General features: G+C 43.0%; 1 protein-coding gene across 1 annotated transcript in view; it reads left to right on the forward strand.

Moving 5' to 3' along the window:
- GIPR (gastric inhibitory polypeptide receptor) overlaps positions 1-23706 on the forward strand; it is a 218381-nt gene that overhangs the window by 110583 nt on the left and 84092 nt on the right. The window contains exons 7-10 of the mRNA XM_053689754.1: positions 1829-1988; positions 9082-9142; positions 9226-9295; positions 10062-10150. Coding sequence (XP_053545729.1) covers positions 1829-1988; positions 9082-9142; positions 9226-9295; positions 10062-10150 — 380 coding nt within the window. The remainder of the gene's footprint in view (positions 1-1828; positions 1989-9081; positions 9143-9225; positions 9296-10061; positions 10151-23706) is intronic.

The raw sequence follows: 23706 nt of genomic DNA on the forward strand, positions 1-23706 counted from the left end.
TGTGTAGTCACACGACCTCCTCTAAATATGATAATTACACTGTTATATAGGTTTTTGTGTGTATCTTTGTGTAACTTTGACTTTGTTCTTCTTGTGTATATTGTAGACCATGTTTGTGTAGTCACAAAACCTCCTCTAAATATGATAATTACACTGTTATATAGGTATGTGTGTGTATTTTTGTGTATCTTTGTCTTTGTTCTTCTTGTGTATATTGTAGACCATGTTTGTGTAGTGACACGACCTCCTCTAAATTTGATAATTACACTGTTATATAGGTTTTTGTGTGTATCTTTGTGTTACTTTGTCTTTGTTCTTCTTGTGTATATTGTAGGTCATTTGTGTGGTCTCACAACCTCCCATAAATATGATAATTACACAGTTATATAGGTCTTTGTGTGTATCTTTGTGTTACTTTGTCTTTGTTCTTCTTGTGTATATTGTAGGTCATTTGTGTGGTCTCACAACCTCCCATAAATATGATAATTACACAGTTATATAGGTCTTTGTGTGTATCTTTGTGTTACTTTGTCTTTGTTCTTCTTGTGTATATTGCAGATCATTTGTGTGGTCTCACAACCTCCCATAAATATGATAATTACACTGTTATATAGATCTTTGTGTGTATATTTGTGTTACTTTGTCTTTGTTCTTCTTGTGTATATTTTAGAACATGTTTATGTAGTCTCACAACCTCCTCTAAATATGATAATTGTACTGTTATATAGGTATTTGTGTGTATCTTTGTATAACTTTGTCTTTGTTCTTCTTGTGTATATTGTAGACCATTTGTATAGTCTCACAACCTCCTCTAAATATGATAATTACACTGTTATATAGGTCTTTGTGTGTTTCATTGTGTAACTTTGTCTTTGTTCTTCTTGTGTATATTGTAGACCATTTGTGTAGTCTCACAACATCCTCTAAATATGATAATTACACTGTTATATAGATCTTTGTGTGTATCTTTGTGTTACTTTGTCTTTGTTCTTCTTGTGTATATTGTAGACCAGTTATGTGGTCTCTCTACCTCCTCTAAATTTGATAATTACACAGTTATATAGGTCTTTGTGTTACTTTGTCTTTGTTCTTCTTGTGTATATTGTAGACCATGTTTGTGTAGTCTCATGACCTCCTTTATGATAATTACACTGTTATATAGGTCTTTGTGTGTTTCATTGTGTAACTTTGTCTTTGTTCTTCTTGTGTATATTGTAGACCATGTTTGTGTAGTCTCATGACCTCCTCTATGATAATTACACTGTTATATAGGTCTTTGTGTGTATATTTGTGTAACTTTGTCTTTGTTCTTCTTGTGTATATTGTAGACCATGTTTGTGTAGTCTCATGACCTCCTCTATGATAATTACACTGTTATATAGGTCTTTGTGTGTTTCATTGTGTAACTTTGTCTTTGTTCTTCTTGTGTATATTGTAGACCATTTGTGTAGTTTCATGACCTCCTCTAAATATGTTAATTGTACTGTTATATAGGTCTTTGTGTGTATCTTTGTCTTTGTTCTTCTTGTGTATATTATAGACCATTTGTGTGGTCTCTCTACCTCCTCTAAATATGATAATTGTACTGTTATATAGGTCTTTGTGTGTATCTTTGTCTTTGTTCTTCTTGTGTATATTGTAGACCATGTTTGTGTAGTCTCACGACCTCCTCTAAATATGATAATTACACTGTTATATAGGTCTATGTGTATATCTTTGAGTAACTTTGTCTTTGTTCTTCTTGTGTATATTGTAGACCATCATGTACTGTTCCATAGGTGTTTGTATGAATAAAGCTGTATAATTACACTCTTTCTCTTTCCTTCAGACTTTGGTAGGTTGTCGTGTGGCTCAGACCATCACACAATACTGTGTAGTTGCCAATTATTACTGGCTGTTGGTGGAAGGTTTGTATCTACACAACCTCCTGGTTGTATTGTCATTCTCAGAGGAGTCTGTACTTCCCCGCTACATGATGCTTGGATGGGGTAAGTGTCACCATGTGTTAGTTTTATTTGGTGTTCCATCTGTTTTTGTGTCTCTTGATTAAATGGACACTAAACCCACAATTTTTTCTTTTATGATTCAGATAGAGCATGCAATTTTAAGCAACTTTCTAATTTACTCCTATTATCAAGTGCATGAAAGCTGGCCCATTTTAGATTCAGCACCAGGCTACTGACCCAAAAATGGCCCGGCTGCTAAGCTTTCAACCCTGCTTCCTTTTTAAATAAAGATACCAAGAGAATGAAGAAAAATTGATAATAGGAGTAAATTAGAAAGTTGCTTAAAATTGCATGCTCTATATAAAAAAAAGTTTTTTTTTTGTATCCCTTAAACTCCAATCCCTTGATCATCTACTTTTACTTTCATGGGAGACATGATGTTCAGTAGTGATCACAGTGCCCCAATAATTGTCAAAATATTGGGACATTAGAGTGAATAATTCGCTCATAGTTTGTGGCCCTGTTTATCTCCAATATTCATATAATTTTTTAGGATCCTGTCTAACCTTCTCCAGACCTCATATCTTCGTATGTGGTCCTGTCTATCTCCCATACCCATATCATCTCTTAGGGCCCTGACTCTCATTCTCCACACCTCATATGATCTTATATGGTCATGTCTATCTCCAATGCCCATATAATCTCTTAGGGCCCTGACTCCTTCTCCACACCTCATATGATCTTTTGTTGTCCTGTCTATCTCCAATGTCCATATAATCTCTTAGGGCCCTGACTCTCATTCTTCACACCTCAAATGAAGCATATGTGGTTCTGTCTATCCCCAGAACTCATATAATCTCTTAGGGTCCTGTATTTTATTATCCATACCTAATATCATCTTATGTGATCCTGTATCAAGAACTGACATAATCTTATGGGTTTCTGTCTCTCCATATCCACATTTCATATCATAATTTGGTTGGGTGTCCAGATCTCCATGCCCCCTTGGAACTCTTGAAGTCCTTGTTCATGATATCCATATATTTTTTATACCATGTGGTCTGATTCAACATCTTCATGAGTTCTGATGTTTCATAACAACACAAGATCAATATCTCATACCATCTTATTGTCCTGTCTGTGATCCCCAAAAGTGTAGGCTTGACTCATCATTTACAGAAGATTTAGTCCTGAAATTTCAAAAGGTCCTTGGTCTCAGTCTTCATTCTACCTATAACCTTACGTGATCCTCTTTCAGCATAAATTACCATACATGATTGTGACAGACCCTTCGGTCAGAACTGAAAGAGTTAACTTTGTTCAGCTTTAAGAAGCTATTTTCTAAATACAAGGTTGCTGGCATCAGCTATTGTGTGCTCTAATTAAGTTTAGTGATAAACATTCCCATTGTCTAATCACTTCCAGAGTCAGACTGCTAGTTGATAAGATGGACTGCATTGTTTTCTTGTGTTTAAATTGTTATCTGCTTAAGTAATGTAATTCTATTGTGGCATGTCAAAGGGCGTTTGCTCTCTATCTAATGTACAATATTCTTTCAACCCCCCAGCTGGGGTCAGACCTGCATAAATACTAGGCATATAGCCTTTAATAAATGGCATTCTGTTTTAAACCTTCAAATGTGGAGCCTGGTCTCATGTTTGAGGAGGGGAATTAGCTGGGTTGTGAGTTGTTGATCTCACATTCAGGGCATCATCCATCTGGTATTAACCCTTGGTATCCTGTTGGTACCGTAACAATTGGTGGCAAGCGACGGGAGGATCCTTATCGCCCAGAAGAGCAACTACACATCCAGACCGAATGGGAATACCGTATGAAAGGCTAAAAAGAGCTACCCTTAAAGACCTGCTAGAACAACGGGGCCAACAAACCAGTAACCTCAGGAAGAGGGAGATTATTACAAGACTGACCGAGATGGACGGAGTACCAGGGCACGAAGGAACCAATGAGCCCAGCATATCAGACAGAACCCCCGAAGAAGCAAGTTTTGACCGGGCGGTCAAAATAAGACTGGCACATTATGGCCCCAACCCATCTGCGGAAATTATCGACCGAGTCATAGCAGCTGTGGAGGCCAACCTACTTCGCCAAAGCGGCGCTGCAGCAGCCCAAGTCACAGCAACCCCAGTGGAAAAGAGAAAAGTGCATTTTACAGATTTAAAAAACTTCCTGGAAACAGAAGGAGAGATTGATGGGTACCTTGCGGATTTTGAGAGGCAATGTGCACTACACCAGGTACCCGCAGAGGACTGGGTCACGATATTATCCGGAAAATTATCCGGCCGGGCCAGTGAGGCTTTTTGGGCCATTCCAGATGAGGAAGTCGGGGATTATAATACTGTAAAAGAGGCTCTGCTCTCCAGGTATGCGGTTACACCGGAGGCATACCGGAGGCGGTTCAGAGACACTGTTAAATTGGCTGGTGATTCCTACGTTGAGTGGGCATGTAAGGTGCACCGCACAGCAGCTCACTGGATGGCGGGGTGCCAAGCCGTATCTGGGGAAGAGGTGCTGCAGCTATTCCTGTTGGAACATTTCTTTGACAAGTTATCAGCAGGAGTTAGAGAGTGGGTTCGGGACCGTAAACCCTCCACCCTGCATGAAGCTGCTCGCCTGGCAGATGAGTATACGGATGCCCGCAAACTGGATACTGCTACCACTAAGCCCCCTGCTAGAGTGGAGTACACACCCCCAGTCACCCCAGCAGCAGCCAGTTACCAACCCCCGGTGCACCGCTATACCACACCGCCTTCAGCCACGAACTACCCTCAGACAGCCCAGTTCACCTCACGGGATTACTCACAGCCTATTCGGTGCTTTGGATGTAAGCAACTAGGGCACAAAAGATCGGAGTGTCCCCTAAACACTGCGAACCAAGCACAGTCCTGGAGGAGACCCGCCAGCGGAATCCCACGTAACCCTCAGCCTGCTGCCCACTGCGTAGAGGGGGAAGAATGCTGGGGCATCCTACATGAAGCAGACCCCGTGCAAGCTGTCCACCGGGATAACCGACAACAGCACCGGCAACTGGTTAAAGTGAATGGGAAGGAGGTCAGTGGTCTATGGGATACTGGCGCTACCATGACCTTGCTCCAAAAGAACTTGGTGTCCGAGAACCAGCACACCGGAGACACTGTGGCTATGAGGGTGGCAGGGGGCACTGTGTTCCGCCTACCTGTTGCCCGGGTACATTTGGATTGGGGAGTGGGCGCTAGACATGTGAATGTGGGGGTCATGAAGGATTTACCAGCTGATGTTCTCCTTGGAAATGACTTGGCCCCCCTTGTTTCGGCCTACGCTCCCATGGGTCCCGCTGATGTTAACCCTGTGACTACCCGTGCCCAGACCCGTGCCGCCGAGACCGACCCACCTGCTGCTGAGACCCAGGTAAGACTCTCTTCCCCGACTTGTACCCTAGATCAGGCCCCCTTAGGCTGGGATACCCCAGAGATGTACGGGAGGGAAACCCGGGAGGATCCGACCCTTCAGAAGTACAGGGCTAGGGCAGATGCTAGAGAAGAGGGGGTAGATGGGGAACGTTATGAGTGGGTGGGGGATAGGCTATATAGAATCCCCAAACCTGCCCAGAAAAGTACTGCCCCTCCACAGAATCGGCAGCTGGTGGTGCCTGCGAAATACCGGCAAGAGATTCTGCGGATTGGGCACGATGTACCATTAGCTGGACATCTAGGGTCCCGCCGCACAGCTCATAGGATCACCCAGAATTTCTTCTGGCCCAATTTTAACCGAGATGTGCGGGTATATTGTAGTACTTGTGACACCTGTCAATGGGTGGGTAAGCGGGGGGATCACCCAAAAGCTAGGCTTATGTCTATGCCTGTCATTGGGGAACCCTTTTCCCGCATAGCCGTTGACATTGTGGGTCCACTGGCCAGGGCTAGTCCATCAGGTAAGAAGTATATTCTCACTGTGGTGGACTATGCCACTCGTTACCCAGAGGCAGTAGCACTGTCGAATATAGAGGCAGAGACAGTCGCTGACGCCCTGGTTAAGGTTTTTACTAGGGTCGGGTTCCCTAAGGAGATTCTCTCTGATCAGGGGACCCAGTTTACTGCTGTGCTCACCCAGCAGCTGTGGAAGGTGTGCGGCATTAAACCATTGCTCAGTTCGCCTTATCACCCACAGACTAACGGTCTCTGCGAGCGCTTTAATGGCACCCTCAAGCAGATGCTGAGGACCTTTACTGACACTTGCAGAGACTGGGAATGATTCCTGCCTCATCTGCTATTTGCGTACAGAGAGGTGCCCCAGGAATCTACTGGGTTCTCTCCCTTTGAGTTACTCTATGGGAGAAGAGTCCGCGGCCCCCTGGATCTCATTAGAGGACACTGGGAGGGAGAGATAGAGCAGGAGGGGATCCCCATAGTGCCATATGTTCTGGAACTCCGGGACCGCATGGAGAAACTGTCCCTGATGGTAAGAGAGAATCTCCAGGTGGCCCAGGGGAGACAGAAGGGGTGGTACGATCGGGGTGCCCGGCAGCGGGTCTTCCAGGTTGGACAGAAAGTTTTGGTGCTCAAGCCTGTGAAGACCAACAAGATGCAAGCATCTTGGCAGGGCCTGTATAAGGTGTTATCTCAGGTGTGTGATTATAGCCAGATTATAGTGTGATTATAGCCAGCTGTGCAGATGAGAGGATCCAGCGATCCTTTCATGTGAACATGCTGAAGGAGTATCAGGAGAGGCCAGAGGATGTCGCTGCAGTGTGTGCCCCTGCTGCAGACGACCCAGAGAATTTACCCCTACCCGACTTATTAGAGAAGGACCCCCAGACTGACCTCACTAGTCTTGTGCAGCTAGGGGACCGGTTAAACCCTACCAAGAGGGTACAGGCAAGACAGCTCCTGTGGGAGAAGCAGGCGACGTTCTCCCAAGAGCCCGGCTACACTACTCTAGCTGTACATAAGTTAGAGACCCCTGGACAGAATCGCCTGCGACAGCCTCCCTACCGTATACCCGAAGCAGTCCGAGAAGGAATGCGGAAGGAGATACAGGAGATGGCTCGGATGGGAGTCATCGAGCACTCCGATAGTCCTTGGGCTTCACCTGTAGTCCTGGTACCTAAGAAAGATGGAACCACACAGTTCTGTGTGGACTACAGGCGGCTCAACGAGAGGACCACCACTGACGCTTACCCGATGCCCCGGGTAGACGAATTACTAGACCGTATTGCTAGGGGACACTATCTGACAACCATAGACCTGTGTAAAGGCTATTGGCAGATTCCCCTGGCCGAGGATGCTATCCCCAAGTCGGCATTCGTCACCCCATTCGGCCTGTATCAGTTTAATGTCATGCCCTTTGGGATGAAGAATGCTCCGGCTACCTTCCAACATATGGTGGATAGACTCCTCGATGGCTTCCAGGAATTTGCTTGTGCATACCTAGACGACATTGCGGTTTACAGTGAGTCCTGGGAAGAACACCTTACCCATGTAGGGGTGGTTCTGGACAAGATTCGGGCCGCTGGCCTGACCTTGAAACCAGACAAGTGCCATCTAGGTATGGCTGAAGTACAGTACTTGGGTCACCAAGTGGGGTGTGGGAGCCAGAGACCGGAGCCAGCCAAGGTAGAGGCTGTGGCTAACTGGCCCACACCTATCACTAAGACCCAAGTGCTAGCCTTCCTGGGGACGGCCGGGTATTACCGACATTTTGTCCCAGACTACAGTACTATCGCCAAGCCCCCGACTGACCTGACTAAAAATAACCTCCCCAAACAGGTCCTGTGGTCTCCAGCTTGTGAAGCCGCATTTCAGGCACTGAAGCAGGCCCTTGTGAATGCCCCTGTCTTGGCTGCCCCAGTCCCAAACAAACGTTTTCTCATTCATACAGATGCTTCCATGTATGGACTGGGGGCTGTGCTGAGTCAAGTCGGGGAGGATGGAGGAGAGCACCCTGTCGTGTGTACCTAAGCAGAAAGTTGTTACCTCGGGAAGTAAGTTATGCGGCAGTAGAGAAGGAATGTTTAGCCCTGGTCTGGGCACTAAAGAAGTTGAACCCTTATCTATATGGACAGGAATTTTCCCTCATAACGGACCACAATCCCTTAGTCTGGCTTAACCGGGTCTCAGGAGACAATGGTAGATTGCTGCGGTGGAGTTTAGCCCTCCAGCCCTATAACTTCACCATCAGCTTCCGGCCCGGTAAGCTAAACGTGAATGCAGATGGATTGTCCCGGCAAACTGACATGCCTACCACCTCCTAGTCCGGTCATCCCCAAGTTGACCCGCCAAAGGGTCAAGCCGGGTCTGCCGGAGTGTTCCACAAGGGGGGAGCTATGTGACAGACCCTTCGGTCAGAACTGAAAGAGTTAACTTTGTTCAGCTTTAAGAAGCTATTTTCTAAATACAAGGTTGCTGGTATCAGCTATTGTGTGCTCTAATTAAGTTTAGTGATAAACATTCCCATTGTCTAATCACCTCCAGAGTCAGACTGCTAGTTGATAAGATGGACTGCATTGTTTTCTTGTGTTTAAATTGTTATCTGCTTAAGTAATGTAATTCTATTGTGGCATGTCAAAGGGCGTTTGCTCTCTATCTAATGTACAATATTCTTTCAACCCCCCAGCTGGGGTCAGACCTGCATAAATACTAGGCATATAGCCTTTAATAAATGGCATTCTGTTTTAAACCTTCAAATGTGGAGCCTGGTCTCATGTTTGAGGAGGGGAATTAGCTGGGTTGTGAGTTGTTGATCTCACATTCAGGGCATCATCCATCTGGTATTAACCCTTGGTATCCTGTTGGTACCGTAACAATTATCTTATATTACCATTTCATTGACTCCTAATATCTCTTGATATCCCTGGTCAGAAATTCCACATCTCTTATCACCCCATGTTTTTAAGTTTCCTCATCTCCTCATTTACTCTTAATCTCTTGAGGTTCCTCTTTATTTCATTGTACACCAATTTTCCAACTGGCACATTATATTTTACTGGTATCAAACAGCAAATGTGCTAAATTAGTATTTCAATTACATAAACTCAGGGGTGAATATCCCAGAGATGGTTGTTATTGTACATGGATTTTGCAGGGTTGGGGGGGGGTGGATTCCTATGATGTATTACAAGCTGATGGGGCATTTGTTTCAGGTGCACCAGTTTTGTTTGTGGTCCCCTGGGTGATTGTGAGGCAGCTCTATGAGAACACACAGTGAGTGTTAAAGGTTCCATAGTATACTTCATGATTGTGATTACCATATAAGCAAATAATTATGATGCTCTTACATGCTGCAGGTGCTGGGAGAGAAATGACAACCAGTCCTATTGGTGGATTATCAGATCTCCCATCTTATTGGCTGTGTTGGTAAGCTCTGAATGACATCACATACTTTGTAATTCTCTGTCCGGTCACTTCATTTCTCTGACTGAATTTATAACCTTACACTATATCAGTTACAAATCAGTGATGTAATCACTTTCTCTCTCCCCATGACCTCACTTCCTCTCTGCACATGACCTCCCTTCCTCTCTACCCATGACCTCCCTTCCTCTATGACTTTGACCTCACTTCCTCTCTGCCCATGACCAAGACCTCACTTTCTCTCTGCCCATGATATCCCTTCCTTTCAGCCCATGACCTCAGTTCCTCTCTGCCCATGACCTTCCTTCCTCTGTTACTATGACCTCACTTCCACTCTGCCCATGACCACAACCTCCCTTCCTCTCTGCCCATGACCTCACTTCTTCTCTGTCCATGACCTCACTTCCTCTCTGCCTGTGACCTCAATTCCTCTATGACTATGACCTCACTTCCTCTCTGCCCATGACCTCCCTTCCTATCTGCCTGTGACCTCAATTCCTCTTTGCCATGACCTCACTTCATCTACGACTATGACCTCACTTCCTCTCTGCCATGACCATGACCTCACTTTCTCTTTGCCCATGACCTCACTTCCTTTCTACCCATGACCTCACTTCTTCTCTGTCCATGACCTCATTCCTCTATGACCATGACCTCACTTCCTCTCTGTCAATGACATTACAGCCTTTCAGCCACTTATATCATTAAACCCATTCTGCCAATTCTATTTATCAATATATCTATTTATCTCCTCTAATAATATCACCAGATAAATTTTCTAATCTTCATGCGGATTCTGAGGATTTTAGTCCTGAAGCTGCGAGCCAATCAAATGAGACGGAGCGACCGCAAATTCAGGTTTGCAGGTCATCTCACAGTAACATACATCAACCAGAGTATTCCTCACAAACACTGTAGCATTTCCTATAGAATCAAACCCTTGTAAATCCAACAGACTTTCTCACCCTCATATACACCTAGCAGAGCATCTCACCTCATATACACCTAGCGGTAAAGCAAAGAATCTCACCTCATATACATCTAGCAGTATAACAGAACATCTCAACCTCATATACACCTAGCAGAGCATCTCACCCTCATATACACCTAGCAGTAAAGCAAAGCATCTCACCTCATATACATCTAGCAGTATAACAGAGCATCTCACCCTCATATACACCTAGCAGAGCATCTCACCCTCATATATATATCTAGCAGAGCATCTCACCCTCATATATATCTAGCAGTATAACTGTCAGGGTGCCAGGAATCAGACTGAGACGAGAAGTGCAAAAATAATCACACCATTATTCATAGCAAAAAATAATAAAAAGTCCACAAGTCAAATAACAAGCCAGGAGTCAAAACCAGAGCTGGTAGTCAGACGAGCTGAGTCAGGAGCCAAAGCGAATAGTCAGACGAGCCGGAATCAGGAACAAGGAAAACAGCAGAGTCAGGAACAAGTGAGGGATCAGGAACCAGGAAGGACGTCAGGCAGCCAGGTAATACACAGGAACTCTCACAAACAGGTCTGAGACAACGCAAAGGCAAAGCATACTGAACAGAGGCCCTTTAAATAACAAGTGATGACATCACAATTCTGAGACTGCATCCTGTCTCACATAAATGATGCACACCAGTCTGGCCATTAAAGGAAGTGTAGGAAATGAGCAGCATCCCCCACAATGCACCATAGTCAGGAAGAGAGGTGAGTAAAATGGCTGCCAGCATCACATGGCAAACAACAGGGAAAAACCCTGACAGTACCCTCTCCTCAACGACCCCTCCCCCGCGGGAGGACAAAAGGCTTATTGGGGAAACTGGCATGGAAGGCACGGAGGAGGGCGGGAGCATGAACATCAGAGGAGGGAACCCAAGAACGCTCCTCCGGACCGTAGCCCCTCCAGTGAACCAAATACTGTACACGGCCCCTGGACATACGAGAGTCAATAATGCTGCTGACCTCATACTCCTCATGGTTGTCAACAAAGATAGGATGGGGACGAGGCAACACCGTAGTAAACCGATTACAAACCAATGGTTTCAAGAGGGAGACATGAAAAACATTGGAGATGCGCATAGCAGGAGGAAGGTCAAGAGCGTAGGCCACAGGATTAACCCGTCGGAGTATTCGAAAAGGACCAAAATAACGGGGAGCCAATTTATTGGAAGGCACACGAAGGTTCAAGTTGCGTGAGGACAGCCAAACTTTCTCACCAACCTGGTAGGAAGGTGCAGGCAGATGCCTACGATCAGCCTGGAACTTTTGGCGCTGCATAGAATGATGAAGGCAATCCTGAATCTGCACCCACGTGGAACGGAGTTGCCGGAGATGCTCCTCCAAAGCCGGAATACCCTGAGACATGAATGAATCGGGCAACAAGTATGGTTGAAACCCATAATTCGCCATGAACGGGTATAACTTGGAGGAAGCATTAATAGCACTATTACGAGCAAACTCTGCCCAAGGTAACAGTTCAGACCAATAATTGTGGTGATCTGAGACATAGCAACGGAGGAACTGTTCCAGAGCTTGATTAAACCGTTCCACAGCCCCATTGGATTGAGGGTGATATGCCGAGGAGAAGGAAAGCTGGATCCCCATTTGAGCACAAATGGAACGCCAAAATCTGGAGACAAACTGGCTACCCCGGTCCGACACTATCTCCTTGGGTAACCCATGTAAACGGAAGACCTCCCAAGCAAAAATCGAAGCAAGCTCCTGAGCGGTAGGCAGGTTCATCAAGGGAATGCAATGTGACATTTTAGAAAAATGGTCAACCACCATAAGGATAACAGTATTGCCATTGGAAACAGGGAGCTCGACAATGAAGTCCATGGAAAGATGTGTTCAAGGACGCTCACCATTAGTAATAGGTTGAAGAAGACCCACAGGAAGACGTCGAGAAGTCTTATTCTGTGCACAAACTGAGCAGGAGGCAACATATGCAGTAACATCAGAACGAAGACCTGGCCACCAGAATTGTCGAGTGACAGACCAAATCATTTAGTTCTTGCCTGGGTGACCTGCGACTTTAGGATAGTGGTAAGTGTGCAAAAGTTTAGTTCGAAGATTCTCAGGAACAAAACACTTACCACTAGGTTTCTCAGGAGGTGAATTGGTTTGTGCAGCCAGGATCTCCTCCCCCAAGGGAGAAGTCAAATTAGTACGTATGGTAGCCAAAATATGGTCAGGAGATATAACAGGAGTAGGTACAGACTCCTCCTTGGACAGAGGCGAAAATTGTTGAGAGAGGGCATCAGCCCTAACATTCTTACTACCAGGCAGGTAGGAGACCACATAATTAAACCGAGACAAAAATAGCGCCCATCTGGCCTATCGGGGTGACAAACATTTTGCTTCAGATAGATAAGTTAAATTCTTGTGGTCAGTAAGAATGAGCACTGGCACGCTAGTACCCTCGAGAAGATGCCTCCATTCCTTGAGTGCCAAAATTATGACCAGTAATTCCCTGTCGCCAATTTCATAATTGCACTCCGCTGGAGACAATTTCTTAGAGAAGAAACCACACGGATGCAAGGAACCGTCAGGCATAGGATGTTGAGACAAGAGGGCACCTACTCCAGTCTCAGATGCATCAACCTAAAGAACGAAAGGCAGGACAGGGTTAGGATGAGCCAGAACTGGAGCGGCAGCAAAGGCAGTCTTAAGACTATCAAAGGCCTTAATGGCAGTAGATGACCAATGGAGTGGATCATTCTCTTTACGGGTCATGTCTGTGATAGGTTTGACCAAGGAAGAAAAGTTTTTAATAAACTTTCTTTAGTAATTGGCGAACCCCATATACACCTAGCAGTAAAGCACAGCGTCTCATATACACCTAGCAGTAAAGCACAACATCTCATATACACCTAGCAGTAAAGCACAACATCTCATATACACCTAGCAGTAAAGCACAGCGTCTCATATACACCTAGCAGTAAAGCACAGCATCTCATATACACCTAGCAGTAAAGCACAACATCTCATATACACCCAGCAATAAAGCACAGCATCTCATATACACCTAGCAATAAAGCACAGCATCTCATATACACCTAGCAGTAAAGCACAGCATCTCATATACACCTAGCAGTAAAGCACAACATCTCATATACACCTAGCAGTAAAGCACAGCATCTCATATACACCTAGCAGTAAAGCACAGCATCTCATATACACCTAGCAGTAAAGCACAGCATCTCATATACACCTAGCAGTAAAGCACAGCATCTCATATACACCTAGCAGTAAAGCACAACATCTCATAAACACCTAGCAGTAAAGCACAACATCTCATATACACCTAGCAGTAAAGCACAGCATCTCATATACACCTAGCAGTAAAGCACAACATCTCATATACACCTAGCAGTAAAGCACAGCATCTCATATACACCTAGCAGTAAAGCACAGCGTCTCATATACACCTAGCAGTAAAGCACAACATCTCATATACACCTAGCAGTAAAGCACAACATCTCATATACACCTAACAATAAAGCACAGCATCTCATATACACCTAGCAGTAAAGCACAACATCTCATATACACCTAGCAGTAAAGCACAACATCTCATATACACCTAGCAGTAAAGCACAGGATCTCATATACACCTAGCAGTAAAGCACATCTCATATACACCTAGCAGTAAAGCACAACATCTCATATACACCTAGCAGTAAAGCACAGCGTCTCATATACACCTAGCAGTAAAGCACAACATCTCATATACACCTAGCAGTAAAGCACAGCATCTCATATACACCTAGCAGTAAAGCACAGCATCTCATATACACCTAGCAGTAAAGCACAGCATCTCATATACACCTAGCAGTAAAGCACAACATCTCATATACACCTAGCAGTAAAGCACAGGATCTCATATACACCTAGCAGTAAAGCACATCTCATATACACCTAGCAGTAAAGCACAACATCTCATATACACCTAGCAGTAAAGCACATCTCATATACACCTAGCAGTAAAGCACAGCATCTCATATACACCTAGCAGTAAAGCACAACATCTCATATACACCTAGCAGTAAAGCACAACATCTCATATACACCTAGCAGTAAAGCACAACATCTCATATACACCTAGCAGTAAAGCACAGCGTCTCATATACACCTAGCAGTAAAGCACAGCGTCTCATATACACCTAGCAGTAAAGCACAGCATCTCATATACACCTAGCAGTAAAGCACAACATCTCATATACACCTAGCAGTAAAGCACAGCGTCTCATATACACCTAGCAGTAAAGCACAGCGTCTCATATACACCTAGCAGTAAAGCACAGCATCTCATATACACCTAGCAGTAAAGCACAACATCTCATATACACCTAGCAGTAAAGCACAGGATCTCATATACACCTAGCAGTAAAGCACATCTCATATACACCTAGCAGTAAAGCACAACATCTCATATACACCTAGCAGTAAAGCACATCTCATATACACCTAGCAGTAAAGCACAGGATCTCATATACACCTAGCAGTAAAGCACATCTCATATACACCTAGCAGTAAAGCACAACATCTCATATACACCTAGCAGTAAAGCACAGCGTCTCATATACACCTAGCAGTAAAGCACAACATCTCATATACACCTAGCAGTAAAGCACAGCATCTCATATACACCTAGCAGTAAAGCACAGCATCTCATATACACCTAGCAGTAAAGCACAGCATCTCATATACACCTAGCAGTAAAGCACAACATCTCATATACACCTAGCAGTAAAGCACAGCATCTCATATACACCTAGCAGTAAAGCACAGCATATCATATACACCTAGCAGTAAAGCACAACATCTCATATACACCTAGCAGTAAAGCACAACATCTCATATACACCTAGCAGTAAAGCACAGCATCTCATATACACCTAGCAGTAAAGCACAACATCTCATATACACCTAGCAGTAAAGCACAACATCTCATATACACCTAGCAGTAAAGCACAACATCTCATATACACCTAGTAGTAAAGCACAGCATCTCATATACACTTAGCAGTAAAGCACAGCATCTCATATACACCTAGCAGTAAAGCACAACATCTCATAAACACCTAGCAGTAAAGCACAACATCTCATATACACCTAGCAGTAAAGCACAACATCTCATATACACCTAGCAGTAAAGCACAGCATCTCATATACACCTAGTAGTAAAGCACAACATCTCATATACACCTAGCAGTAAAGCACAGCATCTCATATACACCTAGCAGTAAAGCACAGCATCTCATATACACCTAGCAGTAAAGCACAGCATCTCATATACAACTAGCAGTAAAGCACATCTCATATACACCTAGCAATAAAGCACAGCATCTCATATACACCTAGCAGTAAAGCACAGCATCTCATATACACCCAGCAATAAAGCACAACATCTCATATACACCTAGCAGTAAAGCACAACATCTCATATACACCTAGCAGTAAAGCACAACATCTCATATACACCTAGCAATAAAGCACAGCATCTCATATACACCTAGCAGTAAAGCACAGCATCTCATATACACCTAGCAGTAAAGCACAACATCTCATATACACCTAGCAGTAAAGCACAGCATCTCATATACACCTAGCAGTAAAGCACAGCATCTCATATACACCTAGCAGTAAAGCACAGCGTCTCATATACACCTAGCAGTAAAGCACAGCATCTCATATACACCTAGCAGTAAAGCACAACATCTCATATACACCTAGCAGTAAAGCACAGCATCTCATATACACCTAGCAGTAAAGCACAACATCTCATATACACCTAGCAGTAAAGCACAACATCTCATATATACCTAGCAGTAAAGCACATCTCATATACACCTAGCAGTAAAGCACAACATCTCATATACACCTAGCAGTAAAGCACATCTCATATACACCTAGCAGTAAAGCACAGCATCTCATATACACCTAGCAGTAAAGCACAACATCTCATATACACCTAGCAGTAAAGCACAACATCTCATATACACCTAGCAGTAAAGCACAACATCTCATATACACCTAGCAGTAAAGCACAACATCTCATATACACCTAGCAGTAAAGCACAACATCTCATATACACCTAGCAGTAAAGCACAGCATCTCATATACACCTAGCAGTAAAGCACAGCATCTCATATACACCTAGCAGTAAAGCACAGCATCTCATATACACCTAGCAGTAAAGCACAACATCTCATATACACCTAGCAGTAAAGCACAACATCTCATATACACCTAGCAGTAAAGCACAGCATCTCATATACACCTAGCAGTAAAGCACAGCATCTCATATACACCTAGCAGTAAAGCACAGCGTCTCATATACACCTAGCAGTAAAGCACAGCGTCTCATATACACCTAACAGTAAAGCACAACATCTCATATACACCTAGCAGTAAAGCACAGCATCTCATATACACCTAGCAGTAAAGCACAGCGTCTCATATACACCTAGCAGTAAAGCACAACATCTCATATACACCTAGCAGTAATGCACAGCATCTCATATACACCTAGCAGTAAAGCAGATCATCTCATATACACCTAGCAGTAAAGCACAACATCTCATATACACCTAGCAGTAAAGCACAGCATCTCATATACACCTAGCAGTAAAGCACAACATCTCATATACACCTAGCAGTAAAGCACAACATCTCATATACACCTAGCAGTAAAGCACAACATCTCATATACACCTAGCAGTAAAGCACAGCATCTCATATACACCTAGCAGTAAAGCACAGCGTCTCATATACACCTAGCAGTAAAGCACAACATCTCATATACACCTAGCAGTAAAGCACAACATCTCATATACACCTAGCAGTAAAGCACAACATCTCATATACACCTAGCAGTAAAGCACAGCATCTCATATACACCTAGCAGTAAAGCACAACATCTCATATACACCTAGCAGTAAAGCAAAGCATCTCATATACACCTAGCAGTAAAGCAGAGCGTCTCATATACACCTAGCAGTAAAGCACAGCATCTCATATACACCTAGCAGTAAAGCACAGCATCTCATATACACCTAGCAGTAAAGCACAACATCTCATATACACCTAGCAGTAAAGCACAACATCTCATATACACCTAGCAGTAAAGCACAGCATCTCATATACACCTAGCAGTAAAGCACAACATCTCATATACACCTAGCAGTAAAGCACAACATCTCATATACACCTAGCAGTAAAGCACAGCATCTCATATACACCTAGCAGTAAAGCACAACATCTCATATACACCTAGCAGTAAAGCACAGCATCTCATATACACCTAGCAGTAAAGCACAGCATCTCATATACACCTAGCAGTAAAGCACAGCATCTCATATACACCTAGCAGTAAAGCACAGCATCTCATATACACCTAGCAGTAAAGATAACATCTCATATACACCTAGCAGTAAAGCACAGCATGTCATATACACCTAGCAGTAAAGCACAGCGTCTCATATACACTTAGCAGTAAAGCACAGCATCTCATATACACCTAGCAATAAAGCACAACATCTCATATACACCTAGCAGTAATGCACAGCATCTCATATACACCTAGCAGTAAAGCACAACATCTCATATACACCTAGCAGTAAAGCACATCTCATATACACCTAGCAGTAAAGCACAACATCTCATATACACCTAGCAGTAAAGCACAACATCTCATATACACCTAGCAGTAAAGCACAACATCTCATATACACCTAGCAGTAAAGCACAGCATCTCATATACACCTAGCAGTAAAGCACAGCAAATCATATACACTAGCAGTAAAGCACAACATCTCATATACACCTAGCAGTAAAGCACAGCATCTCATATACACCTAGCAATAAAGCACAACATCTCATATACACCTAGCAGTAAAGCACAGCATCTCATATACACCTAGCAGTAAAGCACAACATCTCATATACACCTAGCAGTAAAGCACATCTCATATACACCTAGCAGTAAAGCACAACATCTCATATACACCTAGCAGTAAAGCACAGCATCTCATATACACCTAGCAGTAAAGCACAACATCTCATATACACCTAGCAGTAAAGCACAGCATCTCATATACACCTAGCAATAAAGCACAACATCTCATATACACCTAGCAGTAAAGCACAACATCTCATATACACCTAGCAGTAAAGCACATCTCATATACACCTAGCAGTAAAGCACAGCATCTCATATACACCTAGCAGTAAAGCACAGCATCTCATATACACCTAGCAGTAAAGCACAGCATCTCATATACACCTAGCAGTAAAGCACATCATCTCATATACACCTAGCAGTAAAGTACAGCATCTCATATACACCTAGCAGTAAAGCACAGCATCTCATATACACCTAGCAGTAAAGCACAGCATCTCATATACACCTAGCAGTAAAGCACAGCGTCTCATATACACCTAGCAGTAAAGCACAACATCTCATATACGACCTAGCAGTAAAGCACAACCATCTCATATACACCTAGCAGTAAAGCACAGCATCTCATATACACCTAGCTAGTAAAGCACAACATCTCATATACACCTAGCAGTAAAGCACAACATCTCATATACACCTAGCAGTAAAGCACAACATCTCATATACAACCTAGCAGTAAAGCACAGCATCTCATATACACCTTAGCAGTAAAGCACAGCATCTCATATACAACCTAGCAGTAAAGCACAGCATCTCATATACACCTAGCAGTAAAGCACAAATCTCATATACACCTAGCAGTAAAGCACAACATCTCATATACACCTAGCAGTAAAGCACAGCATCTCATATACACCTAGCAGTAAAGCACAGCATCTCATATACACCTAGCAGTAAAGCACAGCGTCTCATATACACCTAGCAATAAAGCACAGCATCTCATATACACCTAGCAGTAAAGCACAACATCTCATATACACCTAGCAGTAAAGCACAGCATCTCATATACACCTAGCAGTAAAGCACAACATCTCATATACACCTAGCAGTAAAGCACAACATCTCATATACACCTAGCAGTAAAGCACAGCATCTTATATACACCTAGCAATAAAGCACAACATCTCATATACACCTAGCAGTAAAGCACAACATCTCATATACACCTAGCAATAAAGCACAGCATCTCATATACACCTTGCAGTAAAGCACAGCATCTCATATACACCTAGCAGTAAAGCACAACATCTCATATACACCTAGCAGTAAAGCACAGCATCTCATATACACCTAGCAGTAAAGCACAACATCTCATATACACCTAGCAGTAAAGCACAACATCTCATATACACCTAGCAGTAAAGCACAACATCTCATATACACCTAGCAGTAAAGCACAACATCTCATATACACCTAGCAGTAAAGCACAGGATCTCATATACACCTAGCAGTAAAGCACAGGATCTCATATACACCTAGCAGTAAAGCACATCTCATATACACCTAGCAATAAAGCACAACATCTCATATACACCTAGCAGTAAAGCACAACATCTCATATACACCTAGCAGTAAAGCACAACATCTCATATACACCTAGCAGTAAAGCAGATCATCTCATATACACCTAGCAGTAAAGCACAACATCTCATATACACCTAGCAGTAAAGCACAGCATCTCATATACACCTAGCAATAAAGCAGAGCGTCTCATATACACCTAGCAGTAAAGCAGAGCATCTCATATACACCTAGCAATAAAGCACAGCATCTCATATACACCTAGCAGTAAAGCACAAAATCTCATATACACCTAGCAGTAAAGCACAACATCTCATATACACCTAGCAATAAAGCACAGCATCTCATATACACCTAGCAGTAAAGCACAGCATCTCATATACACCTAGCAGTAAAGCACAACATCTCATATACACCTAGCAGTAAAGCACAGCATCTCATATACACCTAGCAGTAAAGCACAGCATCTCATATACACCTAGCAGTAAAGCACAACATCTCATATACACCTAGCAGTAAAGCACAGCATCTCATATACACCTAGCAGTAAAGCACAGCATCTCATATACACCTAGCAGTAAAGCACAGCATCTCATATACACCTAGCAGTAAAGCACAGCATCTCATATACACCTAGCAGTAAAGCACAGCATCTCATATACACCTAGCAGTAAAGCACAGCATCTCATATACACCTAGCAGTAAAGCACAGCATCTCATATACACCTAGCAGTAAAGCACAGCATCTCATATACACCTAGCAGTAAAGCACAGCATCTCATATACACCTAGCAGTAAAGCACAGCATCTCATATACACCTAGCAGTAAAGCACAGCATCTCATATACACCTAGCAGTAAAGCACAACATCTCATATACACCTAGCAGTAAAGCACAGCATCTCATATACACCTAGCAGTAAAGCACAACATCTCATATACACCTAGCAGTAAAGCACAACATCTCATATACACCTAGCAGTAAAGCACAACATCTCATATACACCTAGCAGTAAAGCACAACATCTCATATACACCTAGCAGTAAAGCACAGCATCTCATATACACCTAGCAGTAAAGCACATCTCATATACACCTAGCAGTAAAGCACAGCGACTCATATACACCTAGCAGTAAAGCACAACATCTCATATACACCTAGCAGTAAAGCACAACATCTCATATACACCTAGCAATAAAGCACAGCGACTCATATACACTTAGCAGTAAAGCACAGCATCTCATATACACCTAGCAGTAAAGCACAACATCTCATATACACCTAGCAGTAAAGCACAGCATCTCATATACACCTAGCAGTAAAGCACAGCATCTCATATACACCTAGCAGTAAAGCACATCTCATATACACCTAGCAGTAAAGCACAACATCTCATATACACCTAGCAGTAAAGCACAACATCTCATATACACCTAGCAGTAAAGCACAGCATCTCATATACACCTAGCAGTAAAGCACAACATCTCATATACACCTAGCAGTAAAGCACAGCATCTCATATACACCTAGCAGTAAAGCACAACATCTCATATACACCTAGCAGTAAAGCACAGCATCTCATATACACCTAGCAGTAAAGCACAACATCTCATATACACCTAGCAGTAAAGCACAGCATCTCATATACACCTAGCAGTAAAGCACAGCATCTCATATACACCTAGCAGTAAAGCACAGCATCTCATATACACCTAGCAGTAAAGCACAGCATCTCATATACACCTAGCAGTAAAGCACAACATCTCATATACACCTAGCAGTAAAGCACAGCATCTCATATACACCTAGCAGTAAAGCACAGCATCTCATATACACCTAGCAGTAAAGCACAGCATCTCATATACACCTAGCAGTAAAGCACATCATCTCATATACACCTAGCAGTAAAGCACAACATCTCATATACACCTAGCAGTAAAGCACAACATCTCATATACACCTAGCAGTAAAGCACAGCATCTCATATACACCTAGCAGTAAAGCACAACATCTCATATACACCTAGCAGTAAAGCACAGCATCTCATATACACCTAGCAGTAAAGCACAAGCATCTCATATACACCTAGCAGTAAAGCACAGCATCTCATATACACCTAGCAGTAAAGCACAGCATCTCATATACACCTAGCAGTAAAGCACAGCATCTCATATACACCTAGCAGTAAAGCACAACATCTCATATACACCTAGCAGTAAAGCACAACATCTCATATACACCTAGCAGTAAAGCACATCATCTCATATACACCTAGCAGTAAAGCACAGCATCTCATATACACCTAGCAGTAAAGCACAGCATCTCATATACACCTAGCAGTAAAGCACAACATCTCATATACACCTAGCAGTAAAGCACAACATCTCATATACACCTAGCAGTAAAGCACAGCATCTCATATACACCTAGCAGTAAAGCACAGCATCTCATATACACCTAGCAGTAAAGCACAGCATCTCATATACACCTAGCAGTAAAGCACACATCTCATATACACCTAGCAGTAAAGCACAGCATCTCATATACACCTAGCAGTAAAGCACAGCGTCTCATATACACCTAGAGAGTAAAGCACAACATCTCATATACACCTAGCAGTAAAGCACAGCATCTCATATACACCTAGCAGTAAAGCACAGCATCTCATATACACCTAGCAGTAAAGCACAACATCTCATATACACCTAGCAGTAAAGCACAGCATCTCATATACACCTAGCAGTAAAGCACAACATCTCATATACACCTAGCAGTAAAGCACAGCATCTCATATACACCTAGCAGTAAAGCACAGCATCTCATATACACCTAGCAGTAAAGCACAGCATCTCATATACACCTAGCAGTAAAGCACAGGATCTCATATACACCTAGCAGTAAAGCACAGCATCTCATATACACCTAGCAGTAAAGCACAGCATCTCATATACACCTAGCAGTAAAGCACAACATCTCATATACACTTAGCAGTAAAGCAGAGCGTCTCATATACACCTAGCAGTAAAGCACAACATCTCATATACACCTAGCAGTAAAGCACAACATCTCATATACACCTAGCAGTAAAGCACAGTATATCATATACACCTAGCAGTAAAGCACATCTCATATACACCTAGCAGTAAAGCACAGCATCTCATATACACCTAGCAGTAAAGCACAGCATCTCATATACACCTAGCAATAAAGCACAACATCTCATATACACCTAGAAGTAAAGCACAACATCTCATATACACCTAGCAGTAAAGCACAACATCTCATATACACCTAGCAGTAAAGCACAACATCTCATATACACCTAGCAGTAAAGCACAGCATCTCATATACACCTAGCAGTAAAGCACAGCATCTCATATACACCTAGCAGTAAAGCACAACATCTCATATACACCTAGCAGTAAAGCACAGCATCTCATATACACCTAGCAGTAAAGCACAACATCTCATATACACCTAGCAATAAAGCACAACATCTCATATACACCTAGCAGTAAAGCACAACATCTCATATACACCTAGCAGTAAAGCACAGCATCTCATATACACCTAGCAGTAAAGCACAGCATCTCATATACACCTAGCAGTAAAGCACAACATCTCATATACACCTAGCAGTAAAGCACAACATCTCATATACACCTAGCAGTAAAGCACAGCATCTCATATACACCTAGCAGTAAAGCACAACATCTCATATACACCTAGCAGTAAAGCACAACATCTCATATACACCTAGCAGTAAAGCACATCTCATATACACCTAGCAGTAAAGCACAGCATCTCATATACACCTAGCAGTAAAGCACAGCATCTCATATACACCTAGCAGTAAAGCACAGCATCTCATATACACCTAGCAGTAAAGCACAACATCTCATATACACCTAGCAGTAAAGCACAA

The sequence above is a fragment of the Bombina bombina genome, chromosome 7 (assembly GCF_027579735.1).
Source record: "Bombina bombina isolate aBomBom1 chromosome 7, aBomBom1.pri, whole genome shotgun sequence".
Classification (NCBI taxonomy): Eukaryota; Metazoa; Chordata; class Amphibia; order Anura; family Bombinatoridae; genus Bombina; species Bombina bombina.